Source organism: Rutidosis leptorrhynchoides, chromosome 5, assembly GCF_046630445.1.
Source record: "Rutidosis leptorrhynchoides isolate AG116_Rl617_1_P2 chromosome 5, CSIRO_AGI_Rlap_v1, whole genome shotgun sequence".
NCBI classification, from domain to species: Eukaryota; Viridiplantae; Streptophyta; class Magnoliopsida; order Asterales; family Asteraceae; genus Rutidosis; species Rutidosis leptorrhynchoides.
In genome coordinates, this window is record NC_092337.1 from 381,162,388 (window position 1) to 381,184,423 (window position 22,036).

A 22,036-nucleotide genomic window follows, 5' to 3' on the forward strand; every position below is an offset into this window, starting at 1 on the left:
CCCTGTCATACTTAGCCACATTAATGAACACTTTTGCATCCCCTACATAGACATTGGAAAGTTTTTCTTCTAGTTCCCATGCTTCCCTAACAAATCTCAGAAAACCAAACTTCTTTCCCATTTTGGATCTTTTCTGTGGAATGAACACATCCACCACCCTTCCATATTTGTTGAAAAATTGCTTAAGAAGTTCATATCCCCATTTTTCAGGGAAATTAGTGAAGTAAAAATTAGAAACCGCCCCCAATCTTGAATACCAGCTCCAGTAGTGTTGCTTTTCCTTGTGAGTTAAAGATTGTTTGCTTCTCTTCCTAGTAACCTTGATCCAATCTCCTTCACCATCTTCTTGAGTCTTCCTTAGCCACCCTTCAAGAGGACAGGATTGTCCATGAGAGAGAATTTTTTTACTCCGTCCTATCTTTATGTTATAATATTCTTATAAGAGGTTTCAAATTTAAATATTTCTCAATCACATTTAAGAGCCGCAAAAAACATCAAAAACTATCACCGGATTAGGCGAGTTATCTCACACATATATATATATATATATATATATATATATATATATATATATATATATATATATATATATATATATATATATATATATATAATATTCAAATGAAACCAACTTTAAGTTGAGATCCAAGGAACTAATCAGAGTGCGACACGTAGAGCGATAATCACATGTAATTGGAAAAAAAAAATCCAAAAAAAAAAAATTTTAAAATTTTTTTTTTTCGAAACTTTTTTTTTCTAATTTTTTTCGAATTTTTTTTTTCAATCGCATGTGATTGGATTTGACATGCAGTAAATCACATGTGATTCTGCATGTCAATCACATGTGATTGTAAAACTCAATCACATATGATTCTGCATGTTAAATCCAATCACATGTGATTGAAATTCTTTTTTTTTTATGTAAAATGACGAATTTCAGTAAATTTGTGCTAAAACCTTTAAACACCAAGTTTTTGATCAAAACTTGATCAATTCACCGAATTAAAGTCTGAACTTTTGAATATATGATCACGAAACGCTAACAAACTTGGCCAAATCACCCAATTAAAGTCTGTTTTCGATTGAAATTTATTTTTGAAAAAAAAAAATTTGAATTTTTTTCAATCACATGTGATTGGATTTGACATACTGAATCACATGTGATTGTGTTTTACAATCACATGTGAATCATATGTGATTTTACAATCACATGTGATTGGATTTGAAATCCTAAATTAAAAAAAAAATTAATTTTTTTTTTCAAAAAAAAAAAATTTTAAAAAAATTATTAAATTTTTTTTTTCAATCACATGTGATTGTCGCGCCACATGTCGCGCTTTGATTGGTCCGTTGAATTTCAAGCAAATTATTGGATTCAAGGGATTACAACTCATATAACTAATCAACAAATTGAGAAAATTAATATGAACATGAAAAACAATTTTAAATTTATTTCGAATTCCTTTTTCTGGGCAGAAGATATTTATACAACATAATGATCCTTATCAATGATCATGAATCATGATGCTAATTTAATCACTCTCCCCCTTTTTCTTGTGTTGTTGAAGATCCAGGAAATCACACATGAAACTCCACTACTCTCCTCATTATCCTAACCAAACTCAACTCCCCACATGACCTTGCCCTTGTAGTTTACAATTAGTTAATAAACAAAAAAAGAACAGGGCACAAATTAGTTTACAAGTGGACTACCAAAACAAATGTACATAATTTCAATGCTGAATCACTTGTGAAATCAAGCTCAGTAGAAATGACAATTCGATCTTGTCGGTTTTCTCCTTCGTTTCCTCTGTCTTCTCACTTTCACAATATGCCTTCACGGCACTCGTGATTTCTTGTACTAAATCAACGATAACACCTTCTACGCCCATAAGATATTGAACATGCACCGCTTCAGGGACATTACTGTTCAAATATAATCAAAACACAACTTATTATTAGAATCGTATAATAAACAATTGTTGGTATCGTACAAGTAAAACAAAACTTACTTCAATCTGCCGTACGTGAGGAGGGAGAGATTTGATTCATTAATTTCTCTTACGACCGAAGGATTTCTAAAAATACCCTTCACTTCGGAAACAATACCATCTAATCCACCTTCTAAGGCCAACTTTTTGGCTTCTTCTAATGAATTCATTCTCACGTCATCGAATATTTCGTTTCCTCCATTTGTCAAGAAGTACACCTGCACATTTATATCCAATTAATATATGTATTTAACACAATTCATAAGCTAATTAAGTTGTAGAGGTGGAAAATGGAAAACAAACGGGTCAGGTTAGAAACATCTTTACATGTCTTATTATTGATCACTTATGTACTAATATGATTACAACAGCTATATTGCTTGTTATAACTGCAATACCTTGATTTTAATTTATTTTGTCGAAAGGCGGAGCCCAAAGCGATCCACTAGAGATTCGCACATCTCCAACCACCAGGCTACCCCTTGGGGTCTACCTTACTTAAAATTGTTTTTGGAAAACTGGGTTTTGAATAACTGACGGGATCGAAAACCACCCACCCGGTCATTTTTCACGCATACGCGCATTTCCGGGCAGAAACCAGAACCGCATAACAGGGACCCGACCCATCAATCCATACGGGCATGTGGATTGGGTTGAAATCCTGCGTACGGGTCGGTAAAACCTTCCTCATGGACTTTTACCGAGTGACCTCAACCGTTCCCAATACCTAAGGTATTGGGGTTGAACCACTGGACCATGAAAGCGGTCTACCTTACTTAAATTAGCAAGACAACTAATAATCTAGGAGATATTATGCGACTGTTAACACATTTAACCTTCTTTGTTATTAAATAATCCGCTACATTATACCTGTTTGACCGGTTTCAAGTATAAATTGGTTTTAAACTACCACCTCTACATAGTCAGTGATAAAGAGAAACAAATAAAGGACTAACAGGGTATGTGTGCTGAAGTTTCTTCATAAGCAAGGCCACATCAGGCTGAAAAGTTGAAAAGATTATGGGTCGGTCTTGAGCATTTTCATAAACCACCTAAACAATACATTACAAACGATTTAACACCATCAAATTAGCACAATATTATACTAGTAATTAACAAGAAAGATGGTTGCTTTAAGTTACCTTCAAGATGACTTCAAGAACATGAATGAGATACTCTTGTTCATACACAACGTGATCATCGAATTTCAACTCGATGTTGAATCCCAAACACGGGTTCACTTTTTGAAATGCTTCTTGTAGAGTACAAAAATGATCGTCGGTTTCAACGTCCCAACCGACAATGTTTCCGTTTGTTTTTCGAAGCAATGATTTGCCCATTTGACCTGTTTCTCTTTGAGGACCACAGCTAAAGAATTCATCCAAAGTCAACTCGGTAATCCGCTTTTCGGTTACATCACCCTGAAAAACATTCCAATCAAACACATTAGTTCCAAAAAGATTATGGTATTCTACCAAAGGGGCTTCTTGCCTAGCGCTATTAAAGAAACTCATCAATCTTGAGGTTCTGAGTTCGTTCGAATCCTGTCGTGGACAAAAAGGGTGTGTGTTTGTTGTTTAAAAAAAAAAAAGGGATTATGGACTTATGGTATTCTAGGAGAGGGCAAATGACTTGCATTTGCAACTAATTACCAATTAATACAACTAGTACCAATTAACTCAACGTGTTTCAACTAGATACCGATATCTTCAAAATTGTGAAGGTTAACATTTACGGAGTAGCATTTTATGCAAAAATGGTATCTAGTCAAAAACGCTTATCAAAACGCTATTATGTGAAAAATTGGGTACCACAAAATAGGAACGATATAGAGACTGACCACAGGCATATTAAGAATGTACAATAAACTGATAAGCAACTTACGTTTTCTTCGTAGAGGATGAAATCGTCGTGGAAAATGACTGGTGTATCGTCTTTTGTCACCTACAAAAATAATTACAATTCTTGTGTTCACTTTCCACCTCTTATTTAATAACCAAATCTTATCCATACACAACTAAACATGTTTTTTTTATGATGTTGTTTAGTACAACAATTCAAAACATGTTTAGTTGTTTATTGATAAAAACTACTCCATACACCACATTTTATATCCCAGAATATTGTATTTTCTATTTTCTAAACTTTTTAACATAAAAACACATTTTTCCACCGCAACTAAAGAAACAAAAAACAGATGATATTCCAGATTCAAACATCACTAGCGGAATATTTTAGGTCACGCCAATACCCGGGTACGTATTTTAAAAATATTCTATCCGAGTAATCTAAATATCAAAACTTTATTATATTGTTTTATATTAAAAAAAATGCGGTAACTAGACAACGAAAACTACATCTAAAAAGTATAAAATAAGATAAAGAATTAAAAAAACTACCTGAACGTCAAATTCAATGTAATCAAGTGGGTGATTAGCAGCGTTATTAAAAGAAAGAATTGAATTCTCTTTATAAGCTTTCATTCTTTTATCAGTTGAGTTTAACACGTTCATCCCATGACCACGATGTCCCACCACCAAAAATTTCGGTAACACTCTTCGCCCATGGCTTATATCCAATCCTGTTTCATCAATAATAATTTTTTAATAATCTGATAATCAACTGTAACAAAAAAAAATTAAATTATACCGGTGGGAAGACGGGTGGCGTAAAGCAACGAAGCGGCAGCGGTATCATTGACCTGGTCAAAATGTGGTACGTCGGAGACATGTATAGCAGCCTTGACAGCAGCCATTTGTAATTGCAAAGATTAATTAATTAATTTAATTTTAATTAATTAATTAAATGGATGAAATTTGGTGGGAAAAAGATGAAGTTTGGAGAGGGGGTATTTATTTGAGTAAATGGGATTCCGATTTCGTTCCTAATCCCGTCACCGTCTCGGTGACAGCGACAGGGAGGTAGGATCTCCTCTTGGAATATTCTTTTTTTTTTTTTTTTTTGACTATCAAATTAATTGCGTTATCCTTTTGACCTTTTATGCAGTTGGGTTTGAATTATTTGAGGAAAGGTGTCTCTTCATCCGATTAAAGCGGTTCTATTTTTACGCTTTATTGTAAAAAAGATAAAATTATGTTAGTTAGAGAAACAAAGATAACGACGGTTGATGATAAAATTATGTTAAGATTGGACATAATATTTTATGGAAAATTACATTTTGGCACGCTTATAATCTGTATATCAGAAGACAATTAAATTAATAAGTGAAAAGTATACATGTCCTAAATATTTAGATATAAAGTTGTTAGTTTTAAACGTTTTCAACACGTTTGACTGAAGGGTCTTTGATTTTACGGTATCGAGAAGCCCCTTTAATCTTAAAGGTATGAGTTCGAGTCCTTTCTAGAACATTATTTGTGTAAAATCATACAAGGTGCGTTAGTTTACTGTTCTAAGAGTTTCAACGTTCACAAAATTTTAAAAATATATACTTAGTATTAAGCAAGAGCTAATAAATTTGAAAGAAAACTAGGAAAATTAATACACTCACAACCACAATGAGAGAGTCACTAATTTGAGTGTGTTATCTCGGTTCTCTTCAATAAATAGTTTTTCATATCCTTTCAATGTGTAGTAACGTAATTAAATGTTGGTGTATTTATTGGTAATCACACTTTAATTTCTGTATTTGTAGATGTAGTCATGGGCAAATCTGAAGAAAGTTCTGAAGTAAAAATCAAGACAAGCAACATAGATCAAGAATATCTTGATAGATATATTTAATTAGAGATATCAAGAACGTGGAGGTGTTTAGAAATTTTCAATCCATTTGCTCGGTAGAGGACATTGGTGATTGCATTCTCAAACACCTTGGATGAATGACGGTACTAATGGAGTGGAAATCGAAAGCAGATGCCATGAATGCTTTAACCTATTGCTCATCTTGAATGCTCTATTGAATGGAAGTAGTCTACGTGCATAAAGAAAATCTAGGTTGGTCTTGAAGTAACCTTGTCTAATGTTTATTAGTTTGTTGATTAAGTAGTGTTTTTTTGTGAGTTGATTTGCTTTTTTCTTTTGATTGTGACTATGTCTTGGTTGTGCGTTAGCTTTAAGACATGTCTTTTAGTTTGGTGTTGAGCTTCATTGTTTCATTCTTCGATTCTTTAATAAATTTCATCGGATATACAATACATACAATCTTAACTTAAAAGAAATAACATTTCTCAGAGCACTATTATCGGTTAGCGGTTGGCTCCGCCGTTGGGGCCGCCGTTGAACTGCACCGATATTAGCACCACCGCCGTTGGCCGCCATCAAACTATAACACCCCGCCAAAATACCATCTGACGGCGTGTTAATTCCGGTTCCACAGTTAACAGTTACGCCCTCTATATGAGACGTTTAAAGCAATCGCATTTAATTTTATTTAAAATAATAATTTTCAAAAACAAAAGTCAAAAATTCCAAAACAGAAACACTGTTGTGATCGTAACCACAAGCCAACAGTATTTAAACAGTATAGAAGTTTTAAATGCGAAAGTAAATAATGTTCTTTAAAATCAAATGCTGACTCCACGGCCAGTCATGCAGCAAACACAGCGGAAGCATACCTCTTAAGGACCTGAGAATAACAACACGCAAAAACAGGTCAACAAATAATGTTGGTGAATCTACAGGTTTAAAGTAATGTAACAGTATCTGAAAAACAGTTATCAGAAAAATAGTTTAATTTCATTTACCACGAGATTCTATCGCTTGCATAAACCGAGCACCTGAATACTAGCATTAACCCGAGTATAGAAACTACTACACCCGACCTTACCTCGTAAAATGTTATACACTTGTTCAAATGTATTTAATGTTCAAAATAAATGCACCACTGCTTTTATAGTGGGTGAGGTTGTCAACCTAACGGATCCGTCCATCTAAATTGTGCTTACACCGATGGTATTAAAAGTATTCAAGCTAGAGGCTTTTTGAACAAACTCATTATGCATATGTGTAGTACTCATGTCAATATAAAAGTAATTGAAAATGTAAATGTAACATCGTGTATTCTCATCCCTGAAAACATGTAAAAAGCGGGACTGTAGACTCACCTTTGAATAAGCTCGGAATGTAAGACAAATGACTTGTACGGTTTAGACCCGAGTAATGTAACCTAAGTATACGTATGTAGGTTGGTCAATATATGTATCTTATATAAGTGTGGTTTCATAGTGTACGTTGTCTTATTGCTCGACTCGACGCGTTTCAAAGTAAAAAGTCAACTATATCATGCAAGTCAAACAAAGTCAACCGAAGTCAAACCGAAAGTCAAACTAGGTCAATGTAGTCAACTAAAGTCAACATCAGTAGGTTCATGTCAAATATTGGTCAACATATCAAACTTATGTCAAACAATACGTTTCAGGTCATGAATGATCATTTTCACAATTTCAGTTTATCGTTATGCACAAAGTTTATAAACACGTAGCATACTTAGCACATTATCTCATAGTACAAAATTCAAGTAAATATGACAAACTCCAAATCATAATTAGACTCAAAATTGATTCCAAAAAGTCCGGCCAGGGACTCATACGACAATTAAAAGTCAGGAATCAGAAGGAATACATTTGGGGTTTGCCAAGTCAGTTTCTGACCGCGCACTAATTTCATTTTGGCTATATCCGGAGTTAGGAACATGAAATTGATACAAGAACAGTGGCTATAGTTCAAGGACAAATCAAAGTAACACATATCAAAAATCTAGCCACTTTTGTTTAGCCAATTTGTACAGTTTATTCGTGCAAGTTGATCATTCAGTTTTCAGTTCAAGTCAGAATTCACATAAAGTATAGCTCTATTGTGCCCAATGCATAAGGTTTCAGAGATTGACATAAACTAACAATAAGTCTCATATCATATTAAGTTTCATTTTCCAGAAGTATACATGCTCAATCAATATACAAAATTCACAAAGTACAAAACCGTGTTCAATTTACAGATTCGATTCCCATTTCGTTAGTCACATTCGCATACGATTATCCGAAGATCTAGATACAATTAACCTATGATATCTACATGAAAGATGAAGTAATTTTTGTATATTTTTCAAATATGCAAAGATTTAATCACAGAAGTTTCCACATTTTATCATATAAGGTTATTTTCATGCAAGTGCTGTATAAAACTACATTTACACTAATTTTAGCATATCTCGGGCTATACATAAGTAAACGACATGATATCCTAGTCTAACTTGAGTGTTTTTAAATTATCTTTCCATTGGTATAATTCTCACATGACAATTTATTGTCTATCAACACCATATTTCTGATCAAGCAACAAAAACACAACGATAATTCAAATCGACATAACTTAATCATACGGAAACGAAATCAAGCGAATCCAAAGCCTAAACTCAATAGTTTTTCGCAAGGAATCTGATTATAACCTAATAATTAACATTTGAAAAACTTAATTTTTCTGATCAAACAAATACAAATTCGTTTTTAAACCCTAGCGCATCAAACAATCAAAACAACGATTACAATTAACACGTACGCGTATAGACTTGAACAATTGACAACATAACTATGAAACTTTATAAAAATCAGATTTTTAAGAATTAGGGTTCATGCAAATATACCTTTGATCGCTAAATTAAATACACCAACGCGTAGAGGAGATCGGGAATTACAACTTTCGTGTTCAAGGTTTAATCTAAAAATAAAAAATTGATGGTATGGTGGTGGTGATGATGTCGACAGCCAAAGGGGAGGGAGAAGCCAAAAAAAGTCGACTGGAATAGTAGGGTTGGGATTATGGCAGTGTTTAATCCTCACAAATTAATTTATATTAAACCCTAGTTTCACAAATTAGCACATAAGCCCCTAAACTTATCAAAAATTAAAATATAAGGGGGGTATGGGGAGGGGTCGGCCGAATGGGGCCCTCAGGGGGTTCCCGGGCTCTCGTTTTGTAATCCCGTGTATTCGTGGTCCGTTTTAAATGCCGTTTAGTCGTACCGAAGGCCCGGAACGCTAATCCGATCGTTAAACGCAACCAATCGCTTAATTTATTAAAAACCCAATAAATTAAATATTTTAAAAAGTTAATAATTAATAAAATTAATTATTAAAATAAACCCGAGCGTTTCGTTGCTCAAAAAGCTATTATCAAAATCGTATCGTTTTTATCGTATTTCATTATCCGAAATATTTATTTGAATCAATATCAACCCATATTAATTATTGAAACCCTCCAAAGGTCAAGTACGCATTTAATACACGTAAACACATAAAAGTTAAATAATCGCCGTTAAATAAACTAACGGAAGGTTAACGAAAGTAACGGGAAAATCAGGGTTGTTACATTACCCACCTGTTATTGAAAATTTTGTCTCGAAATTTTAGTGATCGTCCGCTGAAGTAGTTTCCTCAGAAAAAAAATTGCGGATACTTCAGCCTCATCTGGTCTTCACGCTCCCACGTGAACTCTGGTCCTCTTCTCGCGTTCCACCGAACTTTAACGATAGGAATTTTGCTTTGCTTTAACTGTTTGACCTCACGGCCTAAGATTTTAACAGGTTCCTCAATGAAATGAAGTTTGTCTTCGATACGTAGTTTCTCTAAAGGAATAATCAAATTATCATCGGCTAGGCACTTCTTTAGATTGGATACATGGAAAACGTCATGAATACCGCTGAGTGCTTGTGGTAGTTCCAATCTGTAAGCTACTGGTCCAACTCTTTCAGTTATCTCAAACGGTCCAACATATCTAGGACTCAGTTTACCTCGTTTCCCAAATCGTACAACACCCTTCCAAGGTGATACTTTAAGCATAACTTTGTCCCCAACTTGGAACTTGATGTTATGCGAGTTGTATATGAAATAGCTTATATTTTACTAGGAATATATATATATATATATATATATATATATATATATATATATATATATATATATATATATATATATATACTATTAAATACGATACAATTTTACACAAGATATTTATTTATTTATAGAATGGATATACCTAAACCTTGCTACAACACTTATAGGCAGTGTACCTAATCGTACAGTAGTGTAGTTTTTAGTAAGTTCGGTTCGTTCCACAGGGAAATCTTTAAACAAAGCTTAACGCTATATTAGTTTTAATTTATAAAAATACAAATATATATATAAGTAATATTATTATTATAAAAGAGGGTTTTTACCGTTTAATGACCGGTTTGTCGATTTTTAAAACTTTAGTCGCAGTTAAAACCTAATGTAAAATATTAAATAAATAAAAGACTTAATTTAAAGCGTAAAGTAAATAATGATAATGAAATTGCGATAAATGAAGTTGCGATAAAATAAAATTTCGATAATTAAAAAGTACGATAATTAAAAGTGCAATTAAATACAATAACAATAAATAAAAGTGCAATAATTAGAAGTGCAATTAAATATGAAAATAAAGGAATTATGCTTATTTAAACTTTCGTAATCATGATGTTTGACGTGTTGATTTTTAGTTTTATGCCCATGGGTTAATTATCCTTTGTCCTGGATTATTTAATATGTCCGTCTGGTTTTTGTCCATAACAGTCAATCAGTCATAAATATAAAGTGCGAGTGTCCTTGTCAAATTATCCTTATACCCGAAGTCAAATATTCCAACTAATTGGGGACTTAAACTGTAACAAGGTCTTAATACTTTGTTTAATAATTACACCAGGATATCGACTACATGTAACCCAAGGTTTTAATACTTTGTTATCAATTATGCCAAGTGTCCTTGTACATAATTTCACCCCTGTTTTAATAATTCCATAGACTATTAATCCATTCCCGTGTCCGGTTAAATGAACGATTATTCGTACATATAAATATCCTGCCCATCGTGTCCGATCGAGTGTATATGGTTATTTACAGGGACGTCCAATTGTAAATCTTTATATTAAAATTAACAAACTATCATTTAGTTAAACAAGTATAAAGCCCATTAATAGCCCATAGTCTAATTTCCACAAGTGTCGTTCTTTTGTCCAAACCCCAATTATGGTGCAAAGTCCAATTACCCAATTTTAATATTTTTAGCCCAACATCATGATTACTTCATTTTAAATAAGCATAATAATAACTTAGCTACGAGACATTAATGTAAAAAGGTTGAACATAACTTACAATGATTAAAAATAGCGTAGCGTTACACGGACAGAATTTCGACTTACACCCTTACAACATTCGCTAACATACCCTTATTATTAGAATTAAAATTAAAATTAAAATTATAATATAAATATATATACATATACGTTGATGAATGAAGAGAAAAAGATGTGTTTTTGAGTCCAAAACTCGCGAACTTTATAGGACAGGCATGGAAAAAGGGCTCATGCGATCGCATGAGTTTTGCTCCTTCAGCTCATGCGATCGCATGGCCAGCTGGGGAGGCTCACATGTCTTTGTTTTTTAGTTTGCCGACGGTTTATAAATAATAATATAATATATAAATAATTATAAGAATTATTTAAATATTATATTTTATTTATGTGCATAGTTGACTTGTAATTTTTAGTCCGTTGCGTCGAGCGTTGAGAGTTGACTCTGGTCCCGGTTCCGGATTTTCGAACGTCCTTGCGTACAATTTAATATCTTGTATTTTGTGTTTCGAATCTTGTACTCTTGTAATTTTGAGACGTTTCTCATCAATAATTGGAACCTCTTTGATTGTATTTTGTACTTTTGAGCTTTTTGGTCGTTTGCGTCTTCAATTCGTCGAATCTGTCTTTTTTCTTCACCTTTTATTATTTAAACGAATATCACTTGTAAATAGAACAATTGCAACTAAAAGCTTGTCTTTCTTGAGGGATAATGCTATGAAATATATGTTCATTTTTAGCATTATCAAATATTCCCACACTTGAGCGTTGCTTGTCCTCAAGCAATATAGTCTTGAAATATACTAGAATCACTTCTTTATTCTTCATACTTTGTACATCAGTGATTTCTTTACGGCGGTATAAACAATGGTAGTAACTGTCATACCCCATCCAAATCCTCTTGGACGAATACAATAACATCTGGTACCATTGCGAGGTTCTGACCTCTATATGCCATGAACGACTCTATGTAATATGAGCAAATGCACAGCGGAAGATTTCTTTCATACCTGAGAATAAACATGCTTTAAAGTGTCAACCAAAAGGTTGGTGAATTCATAAGTTTATCATAAAACAATAAAATTCATCATTTTGATAGACCACAAGATTTAAATGCTGCATGGTACAAATGGGCCCGAATCCTATACCCACCGGTAATGTACATGCGATATCTTTTAAATACAGTACACCTTTCTCGTGTATAAAATCCTTTTTCATAAATCTTAGTAACCATACATATATCTCGTGCACAAAAATAACATACACATAACCTGTGTATAAAATCATTCTCTCGATACATAACATTCACTTTGCTTTCATAGCTTGGCTTGGTAATCGACCTTAACATATAATGCGCATAATAATATCCCCAAAACAGAACATCTCGTCTGTATAATAATCATATAAACTTCGAAGTACTAAACACCACGCCCACTAGCCCTTCCGTCTAGTGAACATTCTGGGTGGGGGTGTTAAACCCGGTAGCTACCTTTAGGATTCGCGTCAATTAGGCGTGCACTAATTCTTAAAATTAGTGATGTTCCCTAATTCTTAGGTTACCAAGCAATAATAATCAGGGGAAAAATATTCATATCAATTGTGGCAATTATTACGTCCACATAATTCAATGGTGGCAATTATCACGTCCACATAATTCATTCGAGGAATGTTTTGCTTGTGTCTATCTCGTCAAACATTTATAAAAGCATTTCATGTATTCGCAGTTCAAAATGTATTTCAACAGCATTTAATAAAGCAGTTGTAAAAGTAGCGCATGTATTCTCAGTCCCAAAAATGTAAAGAGTAAAAGGGAATCAAATGAACTCACAATACTGTATTTTGTAGTAAAAATACTTATGACGATATTGAACGATGCAGGGTTGGCCTCGGATTCACGAACCTATATCATTTGTATATATATTAACACATATAGTTGAAATCGAACGATTTTATATTTAATTAGTGATATAATCATTATCTTAACAAGTTATGTGTTTCATTAATAACTTAATAATTATTTTATATACTTTATAAAAAGAAAATTTTTAATATAGTTTTATTAAGTATATTTTTATATGATTATCTCTTATGGTAATTATATTAATAATATTAATAGTAATATTGATAGTAATAATAATATAGTTATAATAATAATAATAATAATGATACTAGTAGTATTGTTAGTAAAGAAGAGATTAATAATATATAAAAATCTTGATAATAATACCTAATACTAATAATGATTAATAATAATGCTAATTATGATAATAATAATAAAATGATAAAATGGTAGTTTTACTAAATATTTATAAAGTAAAGATGATAGTTTTAGCAAAATAATATTTTTAATAATAGTAGTAAGTTTAATAATAATTATAGTTTTATTAGAGATCTGAATGATCATAATAATAATACTTAGATTAATGATAATAATATTGATGATATTCATAATACTTAATAATAATAATAATAATAATAATAATAATAATAATAATAATAATAATAATAATAATAATAATAATAATAATAAGAATAATAATAATAATAGTAATAATAATAATAATAATAATGAAATAATAATAATAATAATAATAATAATAATAATAATAATAATAATAATAATAATAATAATAATAATAATAATAATAATAATAATAATAAGAGTATTAGTAACAACTACCTCAAAGGAATAGCTCTTAAAAAAATGCCCAAGTCCGGGTTTGAACCCGCGACGTCCCGCTAACCCGATAACATCATTAACCATCCAAAATTAATCCATTTTTCTGATTCATTCCTATATTACTTCTACATAGCCGTATTTTTATATATATCACCATCATCATCTTCATTCTTATGTATCATAATCATATATTTAAATCGTCACCAACATCATTGAATCGCCATCTTCATCATCAATCTCGGTTATCATCTTATGTATTATCTATTATCATCTTAATCTCGTTATCACCATAACCATCATTTATAATCAAATATCCATATTATCCTAATCAATACTCTAATTCATTATAATCATCACTATTATCGAATACCATAACATCATCACCATCTTTGCATCTTTAACATCGTAACAAATCATCCTTATCTATGTCATGTATTATTATCAGATTACTAGTCACCATTATCATGAACTTTATCACAATCTTTCGGCCTAAATGAAAACTAAATCCTGGCCCAATAATGTGAACAATTTTCGGCCCAACTGTTCTTGCTTAACTCAATTGTGTACATATCACAAGAGAATACGGGACCCTTTAAAGTAGGATAAACAAATCATCTCATCATTGTGTATCACCATCTCACACGTTTTCAACTCCAATATAAACAGAAAAGTGGAAACAAAGACTCACAAGTAGTGGCCCATCATCTTAAATAATTCGGTTTACGAGTGGATTTTAAAGTGGAAATAGAAATCATACTCCGGTGGATATAAAAGTGAAATGAGTAAAAAGTAACATTGATGTTCGCTGGTGACGTGGTAAAAAAAAAATATGGCAGACCACCTTTACTCCTCCTCATAGTTTATTGTCATGATCATATGCTTCTTTCAAGTAAAATAATAATAATAAAAAAACGTCCCTTTCGATGGGTCTAGTGAGCATGCGTGAATAATAAAGCAATTTATTACACCATATAGATAAAGTGGAAGTCACTTGATTGTAGATGTCTGCCATGAAATTCGTGGTTGCCCCACATGCACAACATGGGCGAAATTTATAATACAACTTGTAACAACTTCAATTCAATCAAGTGGACATCTTTTACGTATTTAAGAGGGGTGATAAAGGTTTCGGTTTGAAGCAGGATATGGTGCCAGGAAGTATAGTTTAAACAGCTTAGCAGCAGCTAGTTAGGAGTATCAATAAGAAACAGAAGTGGGTTGCAAAGTAGAGAAAGAAAGAAAGAAAGGAAGAACAATCATGGTGATGGCGATTGCTTTTGGTGTTAAATTGGGTTGCAATCGAATGGTGATTCTTGTTTTATTGGTTCGAAAAGAAAAGAAAAAAATTGATGATGGTGTTGGATCGTGGGTTTCAAGGTGGTGCTTGCAAGTGATGTTTAATGATGACGGGGTTTGATGATGGTTCGATGGTGAGGTGATGCAAGGTGACATGGTGGTGGCCGTTAGTGATTAATAAAGATGGTAGATTTGTTTTGGGGTGTTCGAGGGTAGTGTTGTACTCAAGAATAAACCGGAATAACACTAGGTAGCAAAATGAATATGGTGGCGTTTGGTGGTGACGGGTTTGTTAGGGTGAGAAGGTGGCGTCGGTTCATCAAAGAAAACAAGAAGGTATGTTTTGGGTTATTCTTCTTGATTAGTAGAAGGTAATTACGATATATATATATATATATATATATATATATATATATATATATATATATATATATATATATATATATATATATATATATATATATATATATATATATATATATAATAATAATAATTGAAGCAGTGTTCTTGATTGTAATTTAGTGATGGTGGTCGACAAGGAATCAAAGAGGAAGGACAGATACAAGAATGGAGAAGAATAATTATAAAGCTTGATTATGATTGGAAACAGATTCGTACGATTTGGGTATCAATATCTAACAAGAAACAAAATTATAAAGGTTGGGAGGGGTCTGTAATTTGGATTGTTGTATAGCCGGGCAATGTCGACAGAAGGATTGGAGTGAACAAGAAAATAAAAAGCTGAAAGTGATCTCTAACAGATTTTGTTTGCAATCGTGATTTATTCAATTGTTAATTTCAATGAGTTAGACAATTCAATTAGAATAGATAGCGATGTCAAACAGATTTTGTATTTATCTGTGTTTTAAATTTTTTTTTATATAATAAATATTAATATATAAAATATATTACTTAATATTAATAATAGTACTAATAATGATAATCATCATAATAGATAATAATAATGACATTAACTATAAAATGATATTAATACAATTCGTGATATTAATAATAATAACTATCATAATAATAATTATTATTATTAATTATTAATGATAATAAAAATAAAAATAATATTATTATTAATAACCCTGATTGTAACTAATAATTATAATGATAATATTATCATAGTAACAGTTTTTACATATCAAATTTTATATTTATCTATTATATACAATAATATTATTAATACTGATATTACTATAAATATTTATTGTAATGAAAATAATAATAATATAGTAATTATATTTTTAATTTATAATTACATTTAATATATTAATGTTACAATTTATTATTTATATCACATTTACTAATTATATAATAACATATATTTAATATTTAATATTTATAAATTGTATATATGTTACAATATATATATATTATTACTTATGTACAGAATTCATATATATACATATATATTTATTTTTAATTGCAACCTAATTATTCTGTTTATTATTATTTTACATCATTAGTTTCAATTTATTAAAGTGTATTTTATTAATTCGAAACATTATATATACACTTATATTTATTTTTACACACACACACACACACACATATATATATATATATATATATATATATATATATATATATATATATATATATATATATATATATATATATATACATATTTATGCATACACAGTTGTTCGTGAATCGTTGGGAATTTGTCAAATGTTAAATGCATATATGAAAACAGTTTAAAATTTTTGAGACTCAACATTACATACTTTGCTTATCGTTTTGAAATAATATAAAGATCAAGTTTAAATTTGGTCGGAAATTTTCGGGTCGTCACAGTAACGATGTGGTTTACAGTCTCACATGACTATGAAAATTTAGATCCTTTAAGGAAATTGGATCTTTATGAAAACATTTGATCTTTTGAAAATTCAATCTAGTTTTTACCCTAGATAAGTTTTCCGGAATTACCCTTCTCCGGTGTTTGCAAATTCTTTTTGTGGGTTTGGTGGGTTTCAGATTTGAAAACTTTAGCTCAAAACTTGTGGTTTTCTGTCACCCACTTGCTAACCTTGTATTGGGAAAGCAACACGTCCAGTATACTTGTTCCGTATCGGTAAACTATCGTCCGGTTGTAAAGGAAAGCGTTGAACAAGCAACTGTTAAGGCAATGTCCCCTGACATGCTTTTAATTATGGTCTATAACGTGTCGGATGCAATTACTATCCTTTGTAGGAGCAATAGTAAAGCTCACCCTTATAATTTTTCGGTCTGGCACAAGGTCCTGTCTTTGACCATGCTATGCAACCATCGTTCTTACGGTTGACACCCGATTTGGTTCAGGTGACCTAATGAATTCCAGGTGAATTCCTAGGATTTTACGTTCAATGGTAATGAACGCATTGAAAATGGGTTTCAGAAAACAAATCGGTTTTAATTTTGATCAAAATATTTTCTCGTTCAAGCTCGAGTTTAGATATCATTGAATTCTATGAGTTTGAATTCCCAATCTTTAAGGTCAATCTCTAGGATTGAGTAATATCAGTCTTAAAAGCTGATTTTTTTTATCTTTTAAGGAGATTATCCTTTTCTGGGGATCTGATTCATTATTCTTATCCAGCTAATTTACACGGTTTCCTCCCCATTTTACAAAACAGATCCTCTCATGGTTAGAATAAGTCTGACCACTTGGCGACCCTGTTTGATGCTGAGGTCCGTGGATTTCCTGCTGATTTTAGAGATGACTTTTCTAGATTTTTCGTCAACCTACAGCTGGTCTGGATGACAACTTCATGACCTAAATCAAGAGGCGCGTTTCTTTTTCGGAAGACATTACTTCCTTTTAATAATGAAATTGATTCATCGTGTAGATCCATCTTTCTTTCAAATATATTATAGTAAATCGGGTAAAACTGATTAAAATCGTCCAAAACAAAAGTATCTTCAGTTATTTGTTATAAAAATATGTGACTTATGTTTTAAATAACTTGGTAAATTTTTCCACACTTGGCTTTTATTTTCTTTTATTTGCCTTTTTATTGTCCTCTATTCCATTTTAAATGAATTCTAACATTTTGGTTTGTTTCTCAATTTGTGTCCTTTCTGAGGTAACAATAATTTCGGTGTTAACACCTAGTTTTATCGTTCATAAATATGTATAAACATGATTTTGAGTTCATTTAATTGAAAATTTTGAAAAAGTTTACTAGAATTGGGTAGTCAGTATATAAGACTAGGGTTGTTCTTTATTATCAGAGAGCACTAGATTCTAATACAACTACTGCGTTACTAGTATTTTTAATGGTAACCAAGTGTTTTAAGTTAAAAATTTAAAATCCAAAAGAATTTAACCCCTTCTCACACTTAAGATTTTGCAATGCCCTCATTTGCAAGAAATCAGTAACAATTTAAATTATTGAGGGTGATTAGCGTAGAAAAATGATTAAATTTTACCAAAGTTTCCAAACATATTGGCGTTTGTTTGCTGAATGATAAATGGTGCACATCATTTGTTCATTCCATCTTGTTGTTTCATTATGTTTGTTTTTCGTTTTGTCGTCAAAACTAGCTTCTGCTGAACTTAATGCCAGTCTTTGAAAATGCGCTGTTTTACCCTGTTTTGTACAATTGACAATATACATACATACAAATATAAACATGCATGGCAATTTGAAATGGGACTTAAAATCCCACTTTCAAATCCTAAATGTGAAATATTAGTACACAATAATAATAAAAATGATAAAAATTACATAAATATATCCAATAACATAAGTTTAAACATGAATAAGTAAAAAGATAAAAATAACCAATGGAACTAAATCAGTCTGGATAGGGGTTCCAGTTCATCTCGTCAGGTGGGTTCCATTGTTGGTTATAGGTGTTCTGATAGGCTTGGTTATAGTCATATCGGTTAAAGGGTGGTCGGATGTCGGGGTTGTGTGGCGAAAAATGAGTAGGTCGAGTAGGTACGTAATTATTTGGTACCTGATATGATAGCTGACTCATGATTTGGTGTTGATGAACTAACCAGCTATCGTATTGGCATCGCCTATAATCCTCGTATACTCGCTCGGAGTTCCACTGCTCGTACATACTATGTCTGGCCGCGCTCGCCATTGCTTCCTCATCTATACGAACGTGGATGTCAAGAATAGCATCTCGAAAGACATCCCTAATGTCTTCCACTTCCTCCATTTCCTCGTCTGACCCTCTCTCTACCTGAGGATGATTACCTTCATAGGGCAATGCCTGGTTGCGTCTACTCTTCATTACCTTAGCACCCACATAAACCCGCAATCCTATGGTCTCATCCTGTTCTCTACAAATCTGTAATGGACCCCCTTAGTTCCTATCAACACCTAAATACTCTCCAATGAGAGTAACAAAAATACCTCCTCCTATTATACTCCCGTCCTGCATTCCTTCTACCATTTTAGATAAATAAAAACCAACACAGTAAGGGATATTAACAAAGCTTCTCGGGTCTCGAATACACTTTAGGTAAAATAAATCATGTAAGGTCATTTTCTCCTTATTGTGACCTCTCTGTGTAATCGAGTTAGCCAAAAATCTATGAATTACACGAAGCCCGGCTTTGTTAATATGTAAGTAGGAGTGTTTTCCTCCCAGTGTAAAAACATTATAGTTTGACATACGCTTCCAAACGGCGTTCGCGTCAAAGTTCCTATCTACCCTTTCACCACGATAAATCAAACTCATACAATCGGGTAGTAGCAATTCACTAGGAGTGTAAATCTGTAATGCCCTGGCCATGTCCATCATGGACATTCTGTACATCCTACCGCCAAGGATAAATCTAAGAAAACTTCTATCATCTAACCTATCTACATCTACATTTAACGCTATAGTACTCATCAGCTCAACACACCATTCCTTATATATAGGTCTACGAATGGTGAAAAGACGTTCCCAATCTGTAAAAGAAGAACTGCCATACCTTTGAATCAAATGATGTCTAACACGGTCAGCTAGATGGACCGTTTCTAAAGGATTCCAATCAATTACCCTCGGCACCTCTACCTCTTTTGTTACTAATTTGAATTTATTACTTTGATATGATGGGTAATATCTCCATCGTCTATCGAATCTCAAATTAGGATGCAATGTGTGTTCAGGAATCGTTGGGTATTCTACAGGTGGATGTGGCGGAAATACTATGAATTCATTAGGTAACTGTAGTGGATCATAATAAGGTACATGTTGATCAGGCTGATGTTGTTGTTCCTGTTGTGGTACTTGTTCGGGTTCTGGCTCGTATTGCATTTCTGGTTCTGGTTCTGGTTCTGGTGCTGGAGCAGGTCGTCTAGATGATGATGATCCTGAACCTCCAGTATCGGCTCTCTGCAAAACACATTAAACACAAAATTTGTGTATCCAAATATGCATTAGTGTTAGCAAAATAACAACTTAAATTAACCACAATAACATGTTAAATCAAACTTAAACTTATACGCATTTTCACAATTTTTACAATTCTACACTTTTTCAAATAAGCACATATGAAAATGTAGACAAATTTCATAAGCATTTAACTCAAATAACATGTCAAAATAGTCATTACTAACAATTAAACAAGTCTCAAATGGCAAATATATCAAATTAATCAAGTTCATGAATTTTGGACTTAAAAAGTCCACTTTAATCTCCAAAAATCATGTTTAGGATCAATGTTTGGATCATTTAACTACCTAAACATGTTACACTACTCAATTTGGCAATAATTCATGACAAAAATCGGCCATAACCTGTTTATATCAAAAAGTCCCAAATTGCTCAAGAACACAAACCCTAGATTTCTAAAATTTTTGAAGTTTTTGGCTTCAAATCATGTTAAATAGACTCAATCTATGTTATACATGCATAAAATACTAACAATTTAACACTAATTACACTAAAAATTAACAAAATTGCATTAGGTAAAATATTGATAATTATCACAAAAACTAGAAAATTTATGAGTTTAGGGGTGTAATTTTTACCTTCTTTGAAAAGCTTCTGAACAATTTCATGATTAGAGCGAAAAATTTGATGAATTACGGTGGAAAAATGATGAAATTTGGTGAGATTTTGAGAGATTTTCGTGTATGTGTGTGTATATTGTGGTGAAGAGCAGAACAGACTGCCTTTTCTATCTGGCCTGTTTTCCAGCTCCATGCGATCGCATGGAGTTGGAGTTCAATTCCCATGCGATCGCATGGGTGTCCGGGAACAGTGTTTTGGCCTTTTTTTTTTATATAAAACCTTACACTTTATAAAACATAAAATTAATAAAATTTTAAAAATTTGTTTCTTTTTAGGATGAGGGCGTTTCGTATCGATGTCCTAGTCCGTCCCTCGACAAAATTTTAAAATTTGTCACTTTTTAAATCGCGGTTTTAAAAGTAAAGATTTTTGGGTTTTTTAATGTTTTTGGCATACTTTAATTCAATAAGATTAAAAATAATGATAATAAAAGTTCCCGTCCCTCCCTCGGGTAAAGCAATTTTGGTTCAACGACCTAGTCTTCAACTCACGACGAATTTTAAAAATCATATTTTTAACTTAGCAAAATAAAGTAAATTTTTATTATTAAATTCACATTAAACTTAAATTTAAAATGCATAAAATTAAAAATTCATATTAAAAATTTACACCAAACTTAAATTATATATATTTTTTTATACATACAAACTTATATTAAAAATATTAATTTTTCAAATATTTACAATATATTGATTTAAAAAGTTTACAATATTTTAATATTAATTTTAAAAACAAAGTAAAACTAGAATTAAAAATCTTTTTGGTCTTTTATCCCACTTTAATCAATCAAATATTATCAAAAATATACGCCCCTCTTTTCGGTAAAGTAATTTCGGTTCAACGACCTAATTTAACTCATGACGAATTTTTGAAATATTTTGGTTGAAGAATTAAATATATTTACACCTTAAGAATAAACGGTAAATTTCGCAGTGATGTAATAAAATTTTGTATGAT

At 31.8% G+C, this 22,036-nt stretch overlaps 1 protein-coding gene across 1 annotated transcript; it reads right to left on the reverse strand.

Moving 5' to 3' along the window:
* Positions 1-1,434: 1,434 nt before the first annotated feature.
* LOC139847689 (glycerophosphodiester phosphodiesterase GDPD1, chloroplastic-like) lies at positions 1,435-4,939 on the reverse strand. The gene is made up of 7 exons (XM_071837414.1): positions 4,641-4,939; positions 4,391-4,572; positions 3,876-3,935; positions 3,134-3,412; positions 2,948-3,043; positions 2,013-2,209; positions 1,435-1,926 (listed from the first exon to the last, which is right to left on the reverse strand). The coding sequence occupies exons 1-7, from the start codon at positions 4,744-4,746 to the stop codon at positions 1,734-1,736; spliced, it is 1,113 nt and encodes a 370-aa protein (XP_071693515.1). The 5' UTR covers positions 4,747-4,939; the 3' UTR covers positions 1,435-1,733.
* Positions 4,940-22,036: the final 17,097 nt, after the last annotated feature.